Below are 21,545 nucleotides of genomic sequence, written 5' to 3'. Positions count from 1 at the left end.
AAAAACATTTCCTCTAAGAGAAAAATCTCTCGTTCTAATATTATTATTGTTTTTAGGTTACAGCCAATGTATGACTGCAACAGATACAGGTGTGATTTTTGTTTAAGGTTAAAGATTTAAGCACAGTTTTAATCATGTTTAATTAAACGACAAATGACAGAAAATTCAAAGGATCAGTCAAAATTATTCATTATTTATCATATTGTTAAAGTCCATGAAAACTGACACTTGCTTGATTCTGTTAAGCGGCTAAAACTATTAAAATGCATCAAACCACACTAATTGCAAGATGCACACATGTTCCATCATAATGATAAAAATGTGTATGGTGTTTTGAGCCGCTAACACCATCCTGCTGCGGTAAATGATCACTACAGAATCAGATACGCAACTGAAAATGGTGCCAAGAAGGTGATATCAAACTACAGCAGCCAGGAGTCTAAAGACATGAATGAACCTTTTTCTTTTAAATATGAGACTACGTATTCATGACTCGACACGCTGGGGGAGCCATCGCTGGTTCTGATCTTTACATGGCTTTTGTTGACATTAACAACAACATAAAAAATGAGGAGCCTTATTTTTTTTTAAAAAGCACCAAAGAGAGAGAGAGAGACAGAACATACCAAATCAGATATGCTGAAGCATGTTGGTAAACCAAAAGAAAGAGACAGGAAACTTGACAAACCTCCTGTCAAATCCTTTACAGTGTTATTCTAATGATCTCTTTTCTGATATGATGCTCAGCATTGTTAAAGCATATCTGGTTTAATCAAACACAGATGTTGAGAACCTGCACAAGAGGGAAATTAAGAGAGACTAACGAGGAACTTATTCGTTAAATGTTTAGCTCAGGGTTTGTGCACCTGAATACCATCTGTATGAATGGAAACATGCTGGGAGTTGAAACATAAAAGGGGATTTTACTCACCAGATGGTTGCTGTACCAGTAGAGAGCCGTCTTCTTCAGCACAAACCAGTACTTCTTCCATTTGATACCCAGGAAGCCCTTGCTTTCTTTCTTCCTGTACAGCCAGCCCTGGTGGTCTGACTGACCCAGCTCTTTGACCGAGATCCGTCTTCTGCTCATTGTGCCATTGCCTATGCACAGAAAACACACACATATGGTTTTAGACCGCCGCCCCTTCTGTCCACAGAGAAACAAGAGCCGCAGTCATGTATGAGCATTAGAGGAAGCAAAAAGTTGCAGTCTAACATGCGAACGCAAACAACACAAAACGTTTCCATTAGAGTGAAAATAGGCCACGGCGTTTGATCAACAATCAAATGAAGTCTAAAAATACCACTGGGCAAACCCACACAATATCCACAACAAGTCAGATCACAAGTGCTGTTCTATATTCAGCCTACCTGCTTATGAATCACTCAGGAATAACAACAAACTAAGCTTAGCTTCTCAGAAGACTCCTAGATGCTACCAAAGATGAGCAAACGAGAAAAGAAGTGAAGTGAAAGTAACCCGCCGCCTACTAAAAACCCTCTGTACACACTAATTGTCCTGCCACTCGACACACGCCCACCGAGGGTCCAAATTACAGTTGCGGGGGGACACACACAAAGACAAAGTGATGGGAGCTGACTTACCTCCTCGACTCTTCTTCTTGGATTTGTGTCGGAGGGAGACCTTTGGGAGGGAGAGCAGAGGGAGAGCAGAGGAAGAGGACAACGGGAGGTCAGAGAGTCAGAGGCAGGAGACGAGATGAGAAAATCAGCAGCCTCAGACCCCACGGCTCAGAAGAGAAGGCTGTCCGGAACATCCTGTTTCTCGTACTGAGTGTCACATGCATTTTCTCTCTTCTGTTCTCCTTCTATCTACACGCAGATTAACACCCTCTGAAACCTCTCGGCTGACTTTCTGCCTTGCGCTTTCTATCTCTTTGGTGTCTTCTGCTTTAAACAAACTAGTCAACAGCCTCCTTATCTACCTGAGGAAGTATACAGCCTTGTTAAATATTTAATTTGTCCATCGTAAAAATTGGAGAAGCAGAAGTACTTCGCACGTAAAAAGGATTTTCTACCTCGGTGAATGTCGCATTACAAAAAAAAAGAAAAAAAAAAACTAGAAACACTTACAGGGTTGTAGTCATCGGCAGCCATAGAAGGAGCCACAGATATGGGAAATGCAGCCTGTTGGAAGAAACCAGAAGAAACACTTTAGCCACAGATGTGTAGGTTGACAATATTACAACCCGCAGATAAATGGGAACACTTCTGCCTCTGGTATGACAAGAGGAAGTGGCGTCATGGGCCAACAGAACAGCCAATGTTTCTCAATTAACTTTTTTTTTTTTCCTCCTGGTTTTGTGGAATGAAAAACAACAACAGCACACATGTAAATTGAAAATGGACATTTCTCCATCTGTGAAACTGGAAGTTAGAGAAATCCTTATGAGTTAATGCACATGAGCAGCACTGACTCACAGCTTCAGTGTTGCACCGGTCAGCAGTTTCATTTACCCTATGACACAAATATCTGAAGATATCTGATCTCACAGAATTCTTTTTGCAGTATCACAAAAATGGGTTGTTTTTTTTAGCAACAGAGAAAAAGAAAAAAACCAACTGCGCAACATTTCACTTTGCAATTTAACACCCTTAAATCAACAGAGAGAAATCCAAGTTGCCATTATTGACTAACTTCCTCTGCGTTTTTGAGTTCCTTATTTGTAAAGTCACCGCTGCAAACTCTTTCATAACACTTTCAAACACTGTGGATGACTTCGGCAGAGCTAAAACATCTCCCCCCATAATCTCTTCTTTGTAGAACCTCGACACATCACCCCGTCAGATTGAGCTTCAGAAACTGTGGAGAAAAAAAACCCTGGTGGTGGGTTGGTCACAGGGTCCTGAAACCATCTGCAGTTGTTCAATCACTCACACCACACACTCAAATCTACACACGTCTCCAGCGCAAGTAAGAAAAAGGAAATGTCATACCTGGTTGTTTAAATCTTTTACCGGTTCACTTCAAGTCCAAGCACCTTAGCTTAGGGACTACAAAAGCACACTGACTGACAGCAATCCAGAAGCTCTTATGCGAACTGACTTTCCACGTATTAGTGTACATGTGAATGTGCGTGCTTCTTTTCTTGCATAACACGAATGCATCACGGCCTGTTTTCCGGGTGTTTGAGTTCACTGGCTGCCAGTGGGGAGCTGCTCATGATCACCACAGAAACCACAGCACAAGCCTGACTGAGAGTGTCTATACATGTTTAGTAACTAACTTCCCCTCTCGCAGATGTCACGCGGTGACTGTAGCTCAAGATGTGAGATTCACACTGAATAAGCCTATCTATAGTACGCTTGCCACCTTTTTCCGTTCACCTTTGTAGCTTCAGTCGGCAGCTTCGTGCATGAACGAGTGGTAGTTTTGTCTCCTCAGAAGTAGGAGAGGTTGTTGGGTTAGGAATAAAAATTTTAAGATAAGATGAAATAAGATAGAACTTTATTGATCCTCAAGCCAAATCTGGAGTCAGATATGGCCCAGAAAAAAATCTAAACAACACCAGAGTACAAAACAGTGCCAAAGCAATAAGATAGAAATATGGCACATTAGTAAAAAAATAAAAATAAGTAAACAAAAATAAGACTAGTAGTAAGTTAGTGTGGCACAGGAGGATGAAATATGGCACATAAAATGGCAAAATGTCCTCACTTTCCCAAATAAAAATGCAAAATTAGTGCAAAAGTCAGTCAAATGCTTATCATTAAAACACAAATAACTGGTGAAATATGTCCACAAACAACAGATTTATACAAGAACAAGTGTTGACAAGCAAATTGTACTACAGGTTCTTTTTTGAATGTATTTTTTAAACGTAAAAATAACTAAATTTCTTCCCAAAACGCAACACTTCAACCTGTAATTTAATTACAACAAACAGTATTAGCATCAGTTAGCCGTTAGCTTCTTCGTAGTTTGGAGGTTTTAGCTAGCAAGAGAAAGTAAACAGTCACTTTCCTTGAAGTCCGACACGTTTCTAATAAAAGATAAACGGTACCTTCCACCACAACCTCAACGAAAGCAGTTTGGCCTGAAATCTCTGCTCAGAGTCTGGCCAAACTTCAGAGAGCATGTCGTGACAAAGACCAGGAGGAAACCCACTGACAGCTCGCCTGGTTTCAGGTGAGCTCAGGTCCTCCGTGAGTGGTCGCTTCCACATTTCAGAGAGGTACCGAGCAAACTCAAGGCTGAGTAATAAAAACTGAAAAGGCATATTTTACTAATTTATTTTTTGCTTATCGCGGCTACAAATTTGATATTTTTTGGCATTTTTTTAATGTTACATTCTGCTAAATTTGACAGTTTCTCTCAGAAAGCACTCGCAGTTCCCGCGCTTGGCCGCTGGGTGTCGCTAAGTCCCCGCTGTGTGAAAACCTCATGAACCATAAACAACATCTCAGAGCACAGAGACGTCCTCTGTTACTGAAACACACTGATGCTCCTTTTATAGCTTATCTCATTAATCTACATCCTGTCCCGATTTATTTACTCCAGATCCACATTTAAAAAAAAACAAAAAAAACACACATCTCACAGGTGTTTTATTCTATAATTCAAAAATTTTCATGACTTTGTCAGTCATTTTGCTCCTATTGACTTAATATCATTGTTGTCTGTTTCTGTAGTGATTAGTGCTTTTAGAAGTAAGTGTTTGGGTGAGCAGTATTTAGACATCTAATCCTGCCTGTTCCGCTTTATAGAAGGAACTATTTATTGAGCTCATGTTTGAATCGGGTGCCAAGTTAACCCTTATTCAGGACTTCCATGTTCCATACATTGAAGGGCTTTTTGTCCATTGGATCCCAAGAAAGAACATGTGCAAAATATTTGTTTGTGCTTTTACACTATGTTACATAAATTTTCTGATATGTTGATGTATTTTTGGTTCCCAATGCATGACAAATGTCCCTCTTTTTATGTTTAAAAAAAAGTCTTCCAAAATAATAATAAAAAAAAAAAAACAATATGTCACCTAAACCAAATGGCCTGGGGTCCAAAAGACCCCAAAAGTCCTGAATATGGTTAAAGTCACACACTACCAGGGAAGGTAGATCATTTTATGTGCTCTGTCAACTGCTCTTCCGAAAATAAAATATTATTCAACGTCAGAAATACAACATTAAATTTCCTGATAAAACACTTTATGGCTATCGGATTAAAAATGTAAGTTTTGTTGTACAAAATCAAACTAAATGCAGTCAGAGGATCACAACATGGTGTAAATGTGGGGAAAGATTTGAGGAAGTTTTTCTCTGTTTCTCAGCCCTCCAAGATGAATTTGGATGTAATTCTTCCACAATACATGTCTTTGGATAACATCCGTTTTGGGTTTTTAGGCAACAACGACATGTAGGTCAATATTAGCTGGATTTGGCATTGATGAATAATATTTACTTCAGATTACTGAAAGCGAAATAACACCAGACTTAAAAGATGCTAAATGATCTTTTCAGTGCATGATTGTATAATTACATAAATAATAATGTTTTGAGAAGAAATAAGTTAATGTTGAGCTACGATGGGTGTTCCTTCAGTAGTTTAATCCCCATTGTTAGTCCTTGTGGACAAAATACTGTCTGTAGGATGAAAGCAAATTTGCACGAGTGTCATTTAGACTTGACTGAGTCCTCCTCTTCTGAATACTTGATCTTCAAAAAGTCCTTCTGAACATCAGCATTTCAAACAGCTGCTGGACACCTAAATGCACCTCACATTGTGCACCTACTGTATAAGTTTCTTCTGTCGTGAATGTGAAAGAAGGGTGAAGGTCGTGACCCAGCCAGATGAATGCTACTCTTTCTTCTTCTATTGCTTTGATAGAAGCTGAAAATAAAACACCAACGGCTGCCTTCAAGAGGAAGAAGGTAAAAAAATAAAGTGTTTCATGTTACACAGTCCACTCACAGCTTGGAGAAACCGTGTCCTTGGCTATCAACACCCCTCGCTGCCTCAGTGGGAAGCGGGTCTGCAGCCATAACATCACTGCTCGAGCTGCGCAGAGGCTCGGATGTTCTGTCTGCCTGTGCCGGGATGGTGGTAAACCAGCAGACACATTCCTGCGTTATTATAGTCTCCGTTTCATTTCTACTTAAATAGAAAGGGGCCTCTTCTCTTTTTCCACTTGCTATTGTGCTGCAGCGAGTGGTTTGGAGTGACCATGAAGAGACCCCCTCCTCCTCCCTCCCTTTATATCTCTCTCACACTTCCTCTTTGCCTCCCCTCCCATTTGTCACCCTGTCTTTCTCATCCATAACATCCTTGTGTTACCCCCCGAAAGCCTTTAACATTTCAATTAAACGTGTTGAACCCAAATGGAATATTTCACAATCCGCGCTCTTCTCATTTCTGCGATGAGGGGAAAACCCCCCCGGCGTGCCACTTTGGGGTGATTTAAATGGGCATTTTGCCGTAGCCGTGCCTCGGTGGAAGTGAGGTAATCCTGCCTGCGACTCATGTCAAAGGCCTCGAGGATTCACGGCAATGCAGATTGGTCACACCATTGTAGCGCTCAATCTCCCATCACGATCCATGCTGAGAATTGTCATGGCACTTAGTTAATAGCCCCCACCCGCCCACCTACCCACCCAGAAACCGAGCGTATGTGTGTGTGTGTGTGTGTGTGTGTGTGTGAGGAAGAGAAATGAGAGAGGAGAGGCAGACAGAGTAGCTATTATTCAGCAGGGGAATCTCACACAGTGTAAAAAGGGGGAAGGGTGGAAATGATATCAGATTCTGCTCAGTTTGGTGGCGCTGCATGGCCCTGGCCTGCTGCTGGTATCTGCCTGCCTGACCCGGCACTCATCATGACCTCAGCTTAGATTTAGTCCATATAGGTCTAAACACTACAATTAATTAACAGTAAAATAAGATTTGGTTTGAAATAAATTAGCTTCCTCTCAAGCCACTGGCAGCATCCTACACACTCTGGTCTCTATTATAAACGCTGACACAAAGGTCAAGGTTTTCTTGTTTTGTGCAACAACACGTCGGAATTGCGCCATAAATCTGTGCAAATGTGATTCGTTCACTTGCCACCGCTGACTGTGTGCCTAATCCATCTGACCCCTGGGAAGGTGTAGGTACCACTGAGGGATTGACGGTAACTCACGCTACCGTCCCGTGGTGTACGGATTCTGAAAAAAATGTTCATCAGTTTACCATTTTGATCACTGCATTTCCACATTTGCCAAAGGTAGTCGGTGCATGATCAGTTCACCATGAGCAGGATGTCCAACAACAACAAAGAACAAAGACTACAGCCATGCTTGCAGCTGTGGAAGGCCGTACTTTATGCTAACAAGCCAGTGACATGCTGGTATTTAGCATTGTAGTTTAGCATATTAGCACGCTAACAAAGTAAAGCTTAGGCTTACAATGAAATAACAAACTTAACCTGTTGATAGCACAAGATGTAAAGTTACTGGTTACAATATCTGTTTAAAGTTGACCATTTGACAGTTACATTGAATTGTTAAATCCAAAATTTCCACTTCATTTGGGAGCTACAGGAAAAATCCAGGGATTACCACAGTCATTCAGATTAATCCTCTCGGGACAATGCATGTGTTGTTGAGATTATTTCGGTATGGCTGCCATCCCAAGAGCTACGGCACTGACTAAAAAGTAAGAGTTTCACGGTGCAGATTCAGACTTGCAAAGGCCTGTTTGTCACTGAAGGCTTTTCACATATTAAACATGATCTGCAGGTTGCATTTCTGCATACCGGTCCGGTGATTTGTGCGTGACAGAGGAAGCGTGTATGTAGTCTTATCTGTGTGAACTGTAATGGCACCGTAATTGAGGCTCTCCGTTTCACCGCCTCTTGCCAAGGCTGAGCGGCCAGCGGCATTCCTCACATTGCACAGCGGACGCAGCAAACACACACAGACGTACGCAGGTGCTGTCACAGACTGTGTTACTGCATACACTTCAGATTTTGTTCAGTCAGAGGGGCTGAAGTTACTTACTGCTTGCGAGAACGACCAGGATCGTATATGTGGTTGATTGTACCTGTGAGACGAAGAGAGACAACAGAAGTCAGCACATTTGTGGATTAAAAGTCGTACTCCACAGTAAACTTATCTCACACACCAAGATGTTTCACTAACATCATCATACTTTAGATCAGATCAGTGTCTTTTAAAAAAACACATACTTATTGCTATCCAGCTTCCTCATAACCACCCATTATCTTTATCTGTGTTCCAATCCGGCTAACTTTGATTTGAACCAAACAGAGTTCATGGAGACTGTTTCGGGGTTGGCATTTAGTTGTTATGTCAGTGGTTCAGATAATACTTTTTGGAAACCAGCCACTGCAGCATGGCAGACAAGAAGCTTGTTCCCAATGCTCAGAATACTCAATTTACCTCAGCTCAGGCCTCACCCTGCAATTTTAGGGTATGAAATTGTCTCTGGCTCTTTTTTTTTTTTTTTTTTTTTCTTGCCTTTGGTTTGTTACCGTTTTTTTTTCCTCCTGTCATCCATAAATCTTCCCGTCTCCTCCTTAAATTACTACTTTGCAAAGAGACATACCGATGATTTTTTTTCTCCTGCGACTCCATAATGATGGTTTTGACAAGTGACGTAGAGAGAAAACTAATGCACCATTACATTTTATGCTTTGTCATGAGAGAAACAGGTTTGTTTTCACAGACTCAACGGCCAAAATTAATATGACACCTGATTAAATCCACTGTCAGTCAAATTCTATTTCCTGCATCAGCGCCACATGTTCGGTAGCCGCCACCAGAAATGAGTCGGCCGCTTATCCACCAGATTTACTACCGCGTCTGTCCATATATTCTAAATGTGAGTAATGTGTTGTGATCAGGCGTGCAGTAAACCGGATGTGATGTGCTTGTGTGCAACTCTTAGAATAGAAGCGCCGGGGAGGGCTGGGTGGGGGCATCGTGCGAGGCATTTAGTCATCGATAGCGGCGTTAATGTGGGGAGTCACACCTCCTCAGGACCTGCATCCAAGACCAGAAGAGATACCGGGGCTACGGAACAGCGATCCTCGCGTGTCATCATATTTCGCAGTGGGATGAGGTTATTTATAGTCCCAATAGGACGCAGGATTTGTCATAACAGTGACATTTCTAAAGATTCCCCGGCACAGTCTATGATGCAAAGGTGTCTCGGGGGTGGATGAACACATTGTTATGTGGGACATACTGGAAACTGGAGGGCCGCAGAGACAACTGTGGTTAAAAATAGCACACAAATGTTCATTTAATAAAAGCTCCAAATTGATTTAGCATTCAAAAGAGGGAAAAGTCTCATTTGGAGCGCTCAGAGAGATGACTGTAAAGAGGTTTGCTAAGACTGTTTCACCCCCAAACTGCTGCTGCTGCCTCTGTTTGCATCTCTCTGTCATGGATATGGCATATTTTCCCCCCGATCATAAAAGCAGCCCACCCACTGACCCTGCACCCCGTGGCTTGTTTTAAACAGATTCCACGCCCTGCTGGAAAAGTAGACCCGCCCTGCGCTTATGTTTCTCATTTGACCTACAGACTTCATGACACTGTGTGTATGTGTGTACAGTCGTCCTCATTTATTCATACCCTTCCATTAAAGAAAAGGCAAATATCACAATTCTAGTCACTGAAATAACTAGAAACTGAAAAAGTAATAATAAATAAAAATTTGCTGAATTGTAATTTAGTGAAATAAGACATTGCTTTTGAATTTTGGTTGAAAAGAATAGTTTAAAAAAACAAACAAAACTGTCAAATGAGAGCACTTTGCTGATGAGCAGTGAAATCAAAATACCTGTCAACAGGTGCAGAAGTCTGATTGAGAGTTACAGAAAACACCTGATGGCAGTGATTGGCTCAAAGGGTTGTTCAACTAAATATTAGTTTACGGGTCCCATCATGCTTGTTTTCTTGTTTTTTGTTGAGTTTTTTTTTTTGTTTTAAAAAAAAAAAAATTTCAGTTGAACCACAATTCAAAAGCAGCGCCATGATTTTCATAAAATTTTTATTTATCATTACTTTTGTCAATTTCAACTTATTTCAGTGTTTTTTTTCCTTCTTTAATGAGAGGGCATGAATACATTGGAGGACAACTGTAGATTATGTGTGTGTGTGTGTCTGTGTGTGTGTGTGTGTGTGTGTGTGAGAGAGCGAGAGAGGAACTCACCGGTTGAGGAAGTCACTGCTAGAGTGCCAGTCTGGTCCCTGTGATACATAAAGATTTATGTGTTAACGCATGTGTTCTAAAAACCTCAATTTAACTGAGATACACTAACAAAGCTTCACAGCTTCTTCTTTTTTTAAATTTAAATCAATGCTGCTTTATTTTGTGACTATTTTGCAGAAGTCATAGTGAGGATTTGTGTTCTACTCGAATGTTTACTGTAAAGCTGCAGTGTTTTACCAACTAAATTATACTTAATACTATAATAGCATGTGATAGCTGATCTTTAATGTGATTCTGTGTCATGTGAAAATAAATTGGGGGAAAAACAAATAAGGAACAAAACATTCATCGCATCCGCATACTGACTAGGGACAACAACAACAACAACAAAAAATAGTGGTTATTCGACAAAACACACTTTGTTTTCTACATGCACAAACTAGCAATAATTCGGCGTTTCATTCTCTTGTAACCATTTGTGATGTGCAGGCATAAAATGTTAGTGGTTAGCAGACTTATGCAGTGGGTTAAACAGAGTGCAGGTAGTATTTAGCCAGACCACAGCTTTTCAGAAAGTGCAAATTAGTGAGGACCGCAGGCGACTACAGCTCAGCAAGCTTGGGCAGAGCAAGACACAGGGATGAAGAAGTGACGGAAAGATAAGAAGAAAAAAAACAAGGCTCCTCTCAACCAGCGAATACATGCAGAGAGAGAAACAGGCAAAAAAAAGGGGAAAGAGGTGAGAGCGGTGGGTCGGTCTGGATAGCAGTTGGATCTTCGGTTCCGTGATGAGAGGCGCTGATCCTTCCGAAGGGAAACGCTTCTTCGAATCAATGAAAACAGCAGAAAGGAAAGGTAATCCTAACCTGCCGTTTAAATGTTTAAAAGGCAACATATGTGCAGGAAAAAGATCCCCCTGTTGGAAAACCTGCTTTGACCATATGGTCGCCCAGCTGGAATTTAAAGTTCATCAAAGAGGGATGTAGTTGCATAAGCATCACCATGTGAGATACACAGAAAAGGTAACTTGACATGAGCTATCCAGTTTCGCCACATGCTTTAAAAACAGAAGCAGGGGTTTACCTCAAAGGTCAGAGCAGGTTAGACAGACGGCAGTTTGGTTCTGAATTCAGCCCAGGAGAGGAAATTCATAGCTGCCCTTCCCCATCGCAAATTGTTCTAATAAAAATATGTCATTTTAAGGATGATACTAGAAGTTCTGAAATGTCGTTTTCTGAAAGAGTAGTCATCCCCCCCACCCCAACGCTACATTACACATTTAGCAGTCATTCCACACGCACCGGTAAAATAAAGACAATACAAAAGTTCACTGAAATGAACCGCAATTTTTAATAAAACGCTATTCAAATCTTACAAAAAGGCAGATAAAGCAACAATAGACACTTCTTCCCTGTAGTTTCTTAAATAATACTGTCATTCTGTCTCTTGTGATCTGTGGTCTTTCCATAGCATGAGCTAACAGAAGGCCGTTCGACCTGTGTGTCCTAAAAAGATTGGTTCAAATACTGGCTTTAACAGACCAGTTATTACTGTCAACCAGCTGTATGTATAGGCCCCTCTTGGTGGGTAATTGCAGAGTAAACTGAAACACAGGATATAAAGTTTACTGAATAGAGTGCATAGCTTTAAAACATGCACAAATATTTGCTAGTGACAAGATATAAACACCCTTTTACCAACCAATGCAGCATTGTCAACTTAAGTGACCATAAAAATGCATAGCTTACAAGAGGCAACCATTGGCAAGACGGTAATGGAACTAACTGATCACAAAAATGTACAAAGAAAACATCAAAATAAAAGCAGTTTCGCTAACAAGTATATGCTGTTTGTTTCACTGTGTTTTATTTTATGTAAATGAAAACCAAAGAAGCACATAGCTGAAGTGATATCAGGCAAGTTTTTTTTTTTGAGAACTTCGGCGTCTGAAACCTCGAGTACCGGAGAACATCGTAACGGAAACATGGTATAACTTAATATGTACAGAGGAGTCCGTAAGCAGCACACAAGGCCAAAAGTGTCCTAAACCTGAACAAGCGGTATCTTCTTGAGGCTTGTAGTCAGAGGTGAGGGTTGTGGGCAGTGTTAAAGGGGTGATGACTTAATGTAGTGAGCACTACAAAAGCAAGTTGGGTTGAGGAGTAGTAGTAGTTGGTAGTAGTAGTAACACCAGGGAAAAATATGGAGGTTGGGGTAGAGAGGAGTGTGAGAAAGCCCGAAGCTGCCAAAAAAAACAGCTGGACGTTAAATATCAAAGGCACTGAGGAAGGACACAAGACAGGGACAGGAAGCCCCGGACAAGAAGCACATCATCAGTGAGTCAATAGCTTAAGCCGCGTGATCCAACTGACCAGTAGTGAGCGTTCTGCCGACGTGCGCTTGGAGATGGGGGCTACGGGGGCCTTTTTGATGTCTTCCTGGTAGGGGATGGTGGCGCTGTTGTGGAGGTCTGAGTTGGAGTAGTAGCGGCTGCCCCGGATGTGGTCCACCCGGACGAGGTGGCGTTCCCCTGCAGGCCTGTAGGGCGGGGACACGGAGGGGACCTCCTCAGCGATGGTGGGGATGCGCTCATTACTCAGGTACCTGTACAGGAGGTCTTCACCTAAAGCAGAGAGACGGCGACGAGTTAGTTTATCATGAGCAGTAATAGAAGAGAACGCTGTGTTTGCGTTAATGTAGCATGTTTAGCTACGGTTGAACATTCTGACCATTTGTTGTTTGACCAGCTACATCTGCAGCACAAGATCAGGCAAATCAAGACGGTAAGTTTTCGTTTTGGGGTTGTTGTGTTTTTGTCTTTTGAATCAAGTTTTTCATCAGCTTTCTGTAATAACGGCAGGTCAACATCTACAAACTACAGCAGAGTCTGTTAGGGATGAAGTTATTAAGCAACCAATAGGAGGTAATGGCAAAATATAGCAATTAGACACGAAATGCAAAGTACTGTTTGATACAAAGTAGTCATTTCCTGCATACTGGAAACATAAAAATAATGAAGTACAACCCAGTAAAATAATTTTTTACTGTACATTTGTTGTTAAAATTCTACATAAACAATAATACAACACATTAACAAGCTGAGCCTTCACCAGAACCAAAAACAGAGTGAGTGAATTTTGCTCATGTTTTTATATTTGGTAAAAGCATTTGTTCTTCTATCTACATCTACATCTATCTATGTCTAACATGAAGCATGTTGAGCACTTAATTTAGAACATTGAACCAATGGTTTTCCAGCAGATTATGTTATGGACATGTAATTGGCTAAAATCCGCAAAAGATGGCTGAAAATGCTATTTTTATGAATCTGGTTTTAAAAATGTGTAATTGGAGTAAACAAGGTAAATTCCTGGTTATATTACCTTACAAGACTTTTTTATACAATGAATAGTGTCACAGAAACAACTCCCTCCTGCAGGACTTTTAAGACATTGTAAGTGCAGTGCTTTACTATATTGTAGTTTTGTGTTTATATTGTAGTTTTTCCTGTCAAGTGGGATTAATTGAATAAAAACACAACTTTACAAAGACTTAACCTGAAAGCAAAAGCATGTGTGTACGCACCTTTCCTTCCCTGTGCCCAGGGCTTAGCGTAAGGATCAACTACTCCCACACACGTATCTGCTGGCATGGACAGCGGCCGGGGCTTACCTTAAGACAAAAGTTTGTTTTAATTTAGGAACACATTCACTCCTCTGTCATCTGTATCTGTCAGTGAGATATTTATAATGATGAGAAAGTACTGACCACGGGAAGGCTTGTGCTCCCTCATTCTGGGCTGTATCACGTTGGCTTCGATGGGGCAGCCAACGCTTAGCTTGTCATAATCCGCGATGGTGCAGCGTCTTCTGCTCTCCTGGTCCAGGAAGGAGTTGGGTGACTCAGAGCCCTTTGGTCTCTTACTAATACTGGAGAACGAGTCTGTTCTCACCTCTCTGCTTGGAGAAACAAATGTTTATTTGGTTATTTCAGCTCAACCAGCCCTTCAACAACACTACAGTATAAAGTAGCATATCACGATCAGGATGATTTGTAAGCAAGGACTGTCATTCTGTTGGCTGGAGTCTAATTCAAATGAAATAAACAAGACTAGTTTGCAAACTTCTTTTTTAGAATTCAGGCCCTCCAGCATTTTTAGTAAAACGGCCATACTTTGTCATCTTCCCGGAGGTGGAAGATGAAACAGTTGTTGCATAAGGACTGTGGCGGGACTTGTGGGAGCAGAGTGGGCTAAAGCAGAACAGAAAGTGCAGTAGGAGGAGGAAGAGGTAAGGCGATCACGAGCCCGGGGCACAGTCATTACCCACCAGCCTCGAAGGCCTGAGTTAGGAAGTGTTGCAAAAGCTGACCGGGGGCGACTGGATCTCACGCTGCAGGGCAGCAGATGGCCTCTACCTTTCGTGCTACTGCTTCCTTGACTTGGCTTACTGTTCAAACTTTTCACTTTCTTAACTTTTAGAGCTCAACTTACTGAATTAAATAAACCCAGTAAAATATAAGTACTGCAGAAGAAAGAGGACAGCTCACCGTGGGGTGTATGGCACTGGAGGAGGAGGGGGGATGTACAAGTCCTGGATGGCTGGTTTCTCCTTTTTGGTCGATCCGTTGGCTGAACTACAGGGAGACTGGGCTCTGACCAGGGACGAGTTATTCTAAAAATGTACAGCACAATTATTAGTGGATACCCTCTCACTCACCACAGTATAACTCCTTCTGTCAGCATGTATAGATGTCAAAAACAAATTAAGTCATTGCTTTCTGTTTCTGCGTACAGCTTGGTTTCTTCAGTTCCAAAATTAAGAGTAAATATGACAGGCTTGCAAATGGGAGGAGTTCACCAGATGTGGTAAGACATTTAAGTGCTTGTGTGTGTGTGTGTGTGTGTGTCCCCGAGTACAAACCTTGTTTGAGGTATGGAAAGATTGTAAGTGAACTCTGAAATAGCTTGTGAGCCACGTACTCATTTACCACAGATATGTTTCCCAACAACATGGTGTCCTTGACTAAATGTATGACTCCTATTCCCTGACATTCTCATCACAGCAGAATGATACATGTGTTGATACAGCCTAGTGGATGTGATGTATTAATAAAAAAACTAAACATCCAATCTGGGATTTCATGAATCATTCCCCCGCTTTCCTCTTCCAAACAGCTCCCATGTGTACAAATTATATACTATTACAAAGCCAGAGTCATTTATCCTTGAGTCAGGGTGGATGATTTGTTTCTGTGTTACCGTCTGGAGCCTTATTATCATAGATAAACTGAGATGGTTAACTTTGATACCCCTGACTACCTGTTAAAACAAGATGCTGGTGGACATGTTGACATTGGCCACCTTTGTGTTCGGAGCCTCTTTGTTGTTTTGACAAGCCCACTCCTAACTGTTATCATCTCATCTCGTCTTCTCAGGCTATGAAACAAGCTACGCATGATAAGGCAGTGCCAGAGCTTGAATGTTGGTAGTCTAAGTTTACAATGGGCTCATTGCCTTCCTGTCCGTTAAAAGGCGACTCAGGTGCAGAGATGTGGTTAAAAGCTAAGTTCAGCGTAATGAGTTCACATAATGGTGAAGAGTAAATTGGATTTCAGACACATAACCTTATTGAGCTAGAATCTATTAGCTACCTTTGACCTTTCTTTTTGAACAATCAAAATTTGGGGTGTTTTCGAATTAAAGAAAAGAATATGAGCCAGAATACATTTTTGCATCCTAATGTTTTCTTTCAAGGGCAACATTTAGGCCTTTTGTTCCCCAAAAATACCAGACATTCAGACACTGCAGTCTGCCAGCTTTGCCTCTTTTGTTTTACATGAAGAAAAACTCCATGTAGTATTAAAATTAGATATCAGCGCTGTGAGGTCGGCTCTGTCTGAACATGCTGCTTTGGAACCAGCTCCCTAAAAAGCTGATAATTGGTTGACAATGATTAGATGCGCAGGTTTTTGTTGCCTTTTCAGAGAGAAGAAAGCGTGCGTGCATGTGTGTATGTACCTGAGGTACTGGGGGCTTCCAGCGCATGTTCTTAAGCGGGGCGGGGGTGAAACCTGTTGTGCCCGTGGGCCTCTTCTTAAGGAGTAGAACCACACCCTTGGGGTCCTCCCTCAGTTTGAAAACCAGGTTTTTCAGCTGCCAGCCCACCTGGTTAACAGGATGTGAACAGACATGAAACTCAACTCATTTCACCACTCTGTAAATATGGAGAATAAAATATAAAATATAAAATAAAATCTCACCACTGTCTGCTGGTTCACCTGGATCACCTCATCACCTGCATGGATCTTCCTCGTCAGGTCTGCAGGTGACTAAAGATTAAACACAGATAATAAATGTCAAGATCAGATTATAAAACGTATTATTCTCTAAACCCTGCCTTTAAAATTCCCCTTTTCAATAATCAAACCTGATAAACACTCAAAGTTCAAATTCGTGAGAAAGAGCCTCTCTCTGTTTTTGAATATCAGTTGCATTGTTTTTCAAGTCACACAGATGCCAAACAGGATTAACTAGTCATTATTGGTGATGATTCAGGTCCTGATTCACAATTAGGGACCGGAGGCGTTAGGAACCAACCGTGGCGGTAATGCTGTCGCATTAGTCACCGACTGGTTGTCTCAGTGCGGGGAAAAGGTAGGACTTCTCTTTGTGGAGGCTGTTTGTGATGTTTACCGGTTAGTAGAGCACAGAAATAAACTATTCCCTGAACGTATGAGCAGTTCTTAACTCCTTCAGATACGAAAGTGCTCTCAGTATAGTGGGAAGACAATGAAGAGGAAGATAAAGAGGAGGGTGAGAGCGGCTACTTTTTTGGTCCGATAGGAAAAACTTGTTTTTAGGAGTAAACATACTCACAGTGACTAAATCAAGTCCAGCACATAGAGTGGCTAAATGTATTCTTGTGGTTTGCATATCAACATACTTACATGCTCTGTGGTTCCAGTGATGACATGTAACCCATCGTAAGTAGACTTGATGTACATTCCCTGGGTTAAAAAAAACAAAAACCTTACTTATGGTTATGGTAAAAATACAATACTCCCAGAGGGACACAAATGTGACATGAGGGAGATGTGAGGGTCACAATTTGACACACATTGCGTGCATTCCTAGGCAGCAGATCCAAGAAGCGGAGGGCAAGCTTACGGTTGAACAAAGAGGGGAAAAAAATTCAAATAGCGTTCCTCACCAGACCCTCGCCTGGATTGATATTGGTCAGCTGGACTTCCTCCAAGCAGGCCGACTGGCTCATCAGGGGGTCAGAGGTGGTTCTCACGGTCTGATCACAGATACTGTTCAAAATCTTGGACTGCAGAGGAAAAACAAAATGCATCAGTGAACCAATTAGGAAGCACAAGACTTTTAATAGACTTCTCACTGTGATCATAAGCGGTGTGCTAAATCCTCAGATGTCTTTTGTTCCTATAATAGCCTGAACGGTTATTGTGTGTTTTTACAGGTTGGAACTAGTCAGGTTACACTGCTGCTCGTGACATTCATAACACAGATACCTTATCCTTCATCAGTTTTTTTTCTTCCTGTGTACATGCCTCTGTCTGTGTATTTTTAAGTTTACTGCAAGGCTTAATGGGCTAAGAGGGACCATTAGTGTGCTATTAACTGAACGTACTCGCGGACGCACAACACTGAAATCAGCGTGCACACACCCCTCCTTTGTCCCTTTGCTTATGAGGACAAAAAACTGTAATTTGTCATCATTAGAGGGGTCTTTTCTGTGGCACATGCATTTTGTTGTGAACCACTGGTGTATACTTTAAGTAGATCTGAGCTCACAGAGAGACTCACAAAAGAACAATGAAAGGATGAAGATAAAGACAAATAAGATGCAAGTAGAAACAGAACAAGAAAAAAAAGTGGGCGCAAAAAGGAGGGGGTAAAAGATTACAACAAGACAAGTGCAGGAAAATCCTTCAGGAAAAACCTTTTGAAACAAAGGAAAGAACAAAGACGGCACGACTGTGGCTTCACTTGGGTTTTCTAAGAGAGAGACAGAGTGCTGGAGGAAGCCTAGTGTTTGCCCACGGAGTCTGGAGAGTGTCAGCAACAGGAAACGCTGATTGATGGCAGGGGCGTATTAGAGCTGCCTCCTCTGCTTGCGATCCTATAGACCCGTCTGCTCTTTTCACTCAGAAAACTGACCTTGCCGCTGAGAGCATGTCACACAATCTCTATGTAAAAAGACATAAAGGCGCTTTCCCACTATTTAGGAACCTCTGGGGCTCATTGAGCTTATGGGAAGCAACGAGAAGAGATACGGTATACTTACAACTTCCAGAATCTTTTCCTCCATCTCGTAAACGCTGCAGTCCTGTTGCAGAGAAGACAGTGATGACAGATTAGGCTGGTGAGCAGTAAACAACAGGGAAGAGGTTATTCAATGGCTAGAGAGAGATAAAGTATAGGGGTTGGGTAAATACGATATAATCACAACTCCCCATATAGAACTGAGAGAAATGGAGAGCAGCCACAAATACACAGCTTTTAGTTTCAAATGACCTCTTTGCCTAAATTATGTGGACGCTATAATTGCATAATACCCTGTGTGGTAGAGTTTACTATACTGGAACGTAAATGCCATATGAACACTCATACAGTAAAAATGTGCACATAACACAGTGGAAAGCAGTCGGGTAAAACACGTGATCACGTTCAGAAGTCCCTATTCCAAGTTGTGCTTTGGTTTTCTGCAAACATTTCGATGCGTTGCTGCTGTTCACGCGTACAAGTGGGTGGGCTAGTGAAGCCAGAGGTCTCTGGAAGTCAAACGAGACAATAACTGTGATCTTGGGTGAAACACGAAATCTGCAAAGTCAGCTGGGAAACTGTCCACAGTCCCTTCCAAGTGTCCCAACGCAGCTCTCGTGCAGCTGGACTTGACACAGCTGAGGCAACAGCCTCCCCTGACAACTGTGTTGTTGGTGGTGAAAGAGGCCATGGTTAGAGGGTTGGGGGTTCACAGTGACTGTGGGAGGCCCCTGCCTGTTTATAGAACTGACTCTATGTTGGGAATACCCCAGGAGAAGTCATCCGTCAAAACACAGGTGAAATGCTTCTGTCAAAACCAGGCAGCACAAAGAAATCTACTGAAACAAGTCTTTATTTCTTGAGAGCCCTCACAAGTCACAATCCTTTGTCCGTGCAAAATAAATGAAAACTGGTGTTGTAGCCCTTACGGTATTAGTGACGTGCATAGGCATGTGCCATATACAAAGCCAGCTCTGTTGGTCTTTGTAAATCCATTGTGCAGACAGCGAATGGGGGGGTCGAGCAAGTTTTTCCATATTTCCATAGCTTGCACATTCCACCGGGCTAAAGGGGAGCGTCTGTTTTCAAATGCACTTGGCTTGAAATCCTGTTGGTTTGTTTGCATTGACAAGATTTGCATGACCGTCTGTGGCTGTGAGCAATGGCTGCACATCAAAGCTGAATGCATCCTATGGTCTCTAAATATTCTTTTCCATTTATGTTTGACTGCTTGTTTGGAGGACTAAGCTCATTTTGTAAAGTGTCAGACATGTGGCTTTGCTGCATATCCTTATTTAGGTTAAAATTTAAAGCAAATATAAACATAAGATAGAAAAAAACAGAATAATAGTGGGTTTTATTTGACATATATTGGTCCCTGAATCCTGTTTCCATACAATGTATTTTCTAATGTCAGCCAAGAGTATATGGTGGTTTCAGAAAGAATTTGGCTATGCCTGTGTAAACAAGCAACTGCATATTTCTTTTAGAGAATGGCCCATGTTTGGATGACTACACTGTTGACTGAGCCAAGAGGGATGAACTAAAAATACATATTTCGACGTTTAGAGGTCATGAAACAAAACAGTATAATTATGAGCTGCAGACATGTGCTGGCCCGTCTCCCACCGAGCTTAAACATTCACAGAACTTTTCTCTTATTTCATAGTATCAAGTCATGAGAAACAATATCACAGATAATCTCTCTAAGGTCTGTTTGTGATATCCAAAGTAATCCCATATCTTTGTCAAAACTGAAGTGGTCGTAGTAGACGGGGGCCGGATCATAACTGAGCACTGTGAGAGGCTGGGGGACAATTCCCTCGGTGTACTGATCCCTCACATTATGGACCTGATCCCACAACCAGTGTGGATCAGATGACTATGTGTGCAGCTCTCTGGGCCTTTGATCTGCCACCAGAGCGGATTTGCATGGTCAAGCAACGAAGTGGCTGAGAGAGAAGGGTTCTGGCACAGTGCAGGAACCTGGACTGCTTTTACACCAGTAGGAAATAAAAGCCATGGACTGCAATATTTCAGACCCGGCTGTGTGACACACTGATATTCATGTGATGGATGCGTCTGATAAATTTCACTTTTTAAGCTACACAATGGAATCTATTTTACTACGAAAATAGACAGGAATGAACTTCGTGTGTCATCCAACAATTGAGGGGTGGGAAGCACGAACAAAAGACACGGGGGATCGATGAAAAATGCGTTCTTTGAAAGCGAACGACCTCCACGCTGATGGGTCAGCCAAGATGGGTGATGCGTTCACAGTTTTATGGCCGTGCCCCATTGTGTGTGTACACACAGGCTTCATTCAGGCTGAACACATAAATTGTGTGATCTGAAAAGCCCTAATTCTTGGCTGAAGTTCATGAACGGCCTGGGCAAACCTCACGCCGTCCTCCCCCATCATAAAACTAATCACTGCAGCAGTCTCCAGTGCAACATATTTTATTAACCGGTAGTTCGTATGCGGGCCCACGTTAGGAAAAACAAAGAGAGTCCAAACGATCCAAACAAACGAGCTATAAAGTCCGGAGTCTTCTAAGTCTGTGTGCAAGTTTAGATGCTTAAATAATGGAAAGACTTGGAAACAATCCTCCCTAACGTATAAAGGAGGATTCTAAAACTAACAGACCAAACTGCATCCCTGCTCCAGCAACGAAAGGAAGCTAATCGCTCAATTCTTTCAGCACCTATCAGGAGTTTATTCTGTGCCATAACCTCTCGGCTTCACATGGCAGTGTGGGAAATGTATACCCCCACTTCTTGTGGATGACCATGACCGAGACACCCACAGTAAATCACCAGAGGCGCTGAAATCCCAGACTCTGGCGAGGAAATAGGCACTCTGGGAAAGGAATTTATTTTGATGCAATAACCCTTAAAAAAATGACACCTGCAGTCACAGCAGCCACTTTCACCGCTAGTGTAAAATGAGTTTCTTACCGTGGTAATCTTAAGACAGACCCTTAAGGGCTAAAAGATTGTACATACAAGCTAATGAGACTGATAGTGAAGAAAAGGCCACTCACCAGCTCCCTTTGTTCAAAACATATGTATGACCAA

General features: G+C 41.9%; 3 protein-coding genes across 5 annotated transcripts in view; all 3 read right to left on the bottom strand.

Annotated features, from left to right (window-relative positions):
- ipcef1 (interaction protein for cytohesin exchange factors 1) overlaps positions 1 to 8,076 on the bottom strand; it is a 12,778-nt gene extending 4,702 nt beyond the window's left edge. The window contains exons 1-4 of one of the 3 annotated variants that reach the window (XM_008276861.1): positions 7,996 to 8,076; positions 2,095 to 2,148; positions 1,606 to 1,645; positions 932 to 1,101 (exon numbers count right to left, since the gene is read on the bottom strand). In XM_008276861.1, the coding sequence (XP_008275083.1) occupies positions 932 to 1,101; positions 1,606 to 1,645; positions 2,095 to 2,118 (234 nt within the window). In that variant the 5' untranslated portion in view covers positions 2,119 to 2,148; positions 7,996 to 8,076. Of the gene's footprint in view, positions 1 to 931; positions 1,102 to 1,371; positions 1,569 to 1,605; positions 1,646 to 2,094; positions 2,149 to 2,958; positions 3,053 to 7,995 lie in introns of those variants that run through there. The other 2 variants (XM_008276862.1, XM_008276864.1) reach the window with 2 other exon arrangements.
- The window catches only part of scaf8 (SR-related CTD-associated factor 8), a 47,733-nt gene extending 36,392 nt beyond the window's left edge, over positions 1 to 11,341 (bottom strand). The window contains exon 1 of the mRNA XM_008276865.1: positions 11,261 to 11,341. The gene's annotated coding sequence lies outside the window, so the exon portion shown is untranslated. The remainder of the gene's footprint in view (positions 1 to 11,260) is intronic.
- Positions 11,342 to 11,503: 162 nt separating this feature from the next.
- The window catches only part of cnksr3 (cnksr family member 3), a 32,977-nt gene continuing 22,935 nt past the window's right edge, over positions 11,504 to 21,545 (bottom strand). Inside the window, exons 5-13 of the mRNA XM_008276866.1 lie at positions 18,487 to 18,528; positions 17,389 to 17,508; positions 17,126 to 17,185; positions 16,439 to 16,507; positions 16,197 to 16,343; positions 14,726 to 14,850; positions 13,946 to 14,133; positions 13,763 to 13,849; positions 11,504 to 12,800 (exon numbers count right to left, since the gene is read on the bottom strand). Of these exons, the coding sequence (XP_008275088.1) occupies positions 12,511 to 12,800; positions 13,763 to 13,849; positions 13,946 to 14,133; positions 14,726 to 14,850; positions 16,197 to 16,343; positions 16,439 to 16,507; positions 17,126 to 17,185; positions 17,389 to 17,508; positions 18,487 to 18,528 (1,128 nt within the window). The 3' untranslated portion in view covers positions 11,504 to 12,510. The remainder of the gene's footprint in view (positions 12,801 to 13,762; positions 13,850 to 13,945; positions 14,134 to 14,725; positions 14,851 to 16,196; positions 16,344 to 16,438; positions 16,508 to 17,125; positions 17,186 to 17,388; positions 17,509 to 18,486; positions 18,529 to 21,545) is intronic.

This window comes from Stegastes partitus, unplaced genomic scaffold (assembly GCF_000690725.1).
Source record: "Stegastes partitus isolate 25-593 unplaced genomic scaffold, Stegastes_partitus-1.0.2 Scaffold82, whole genome shotgun sequence".
NCBI lineage: Eukaryota > Metazoa > Chordata > Actinopteri > Pomacentridae > Stegastes > Stegastes partitus.
Note: the sequence above shows the minus strand (reverse complement) of the source record. Positions and strands in the feature narration are given on the sequence as shown.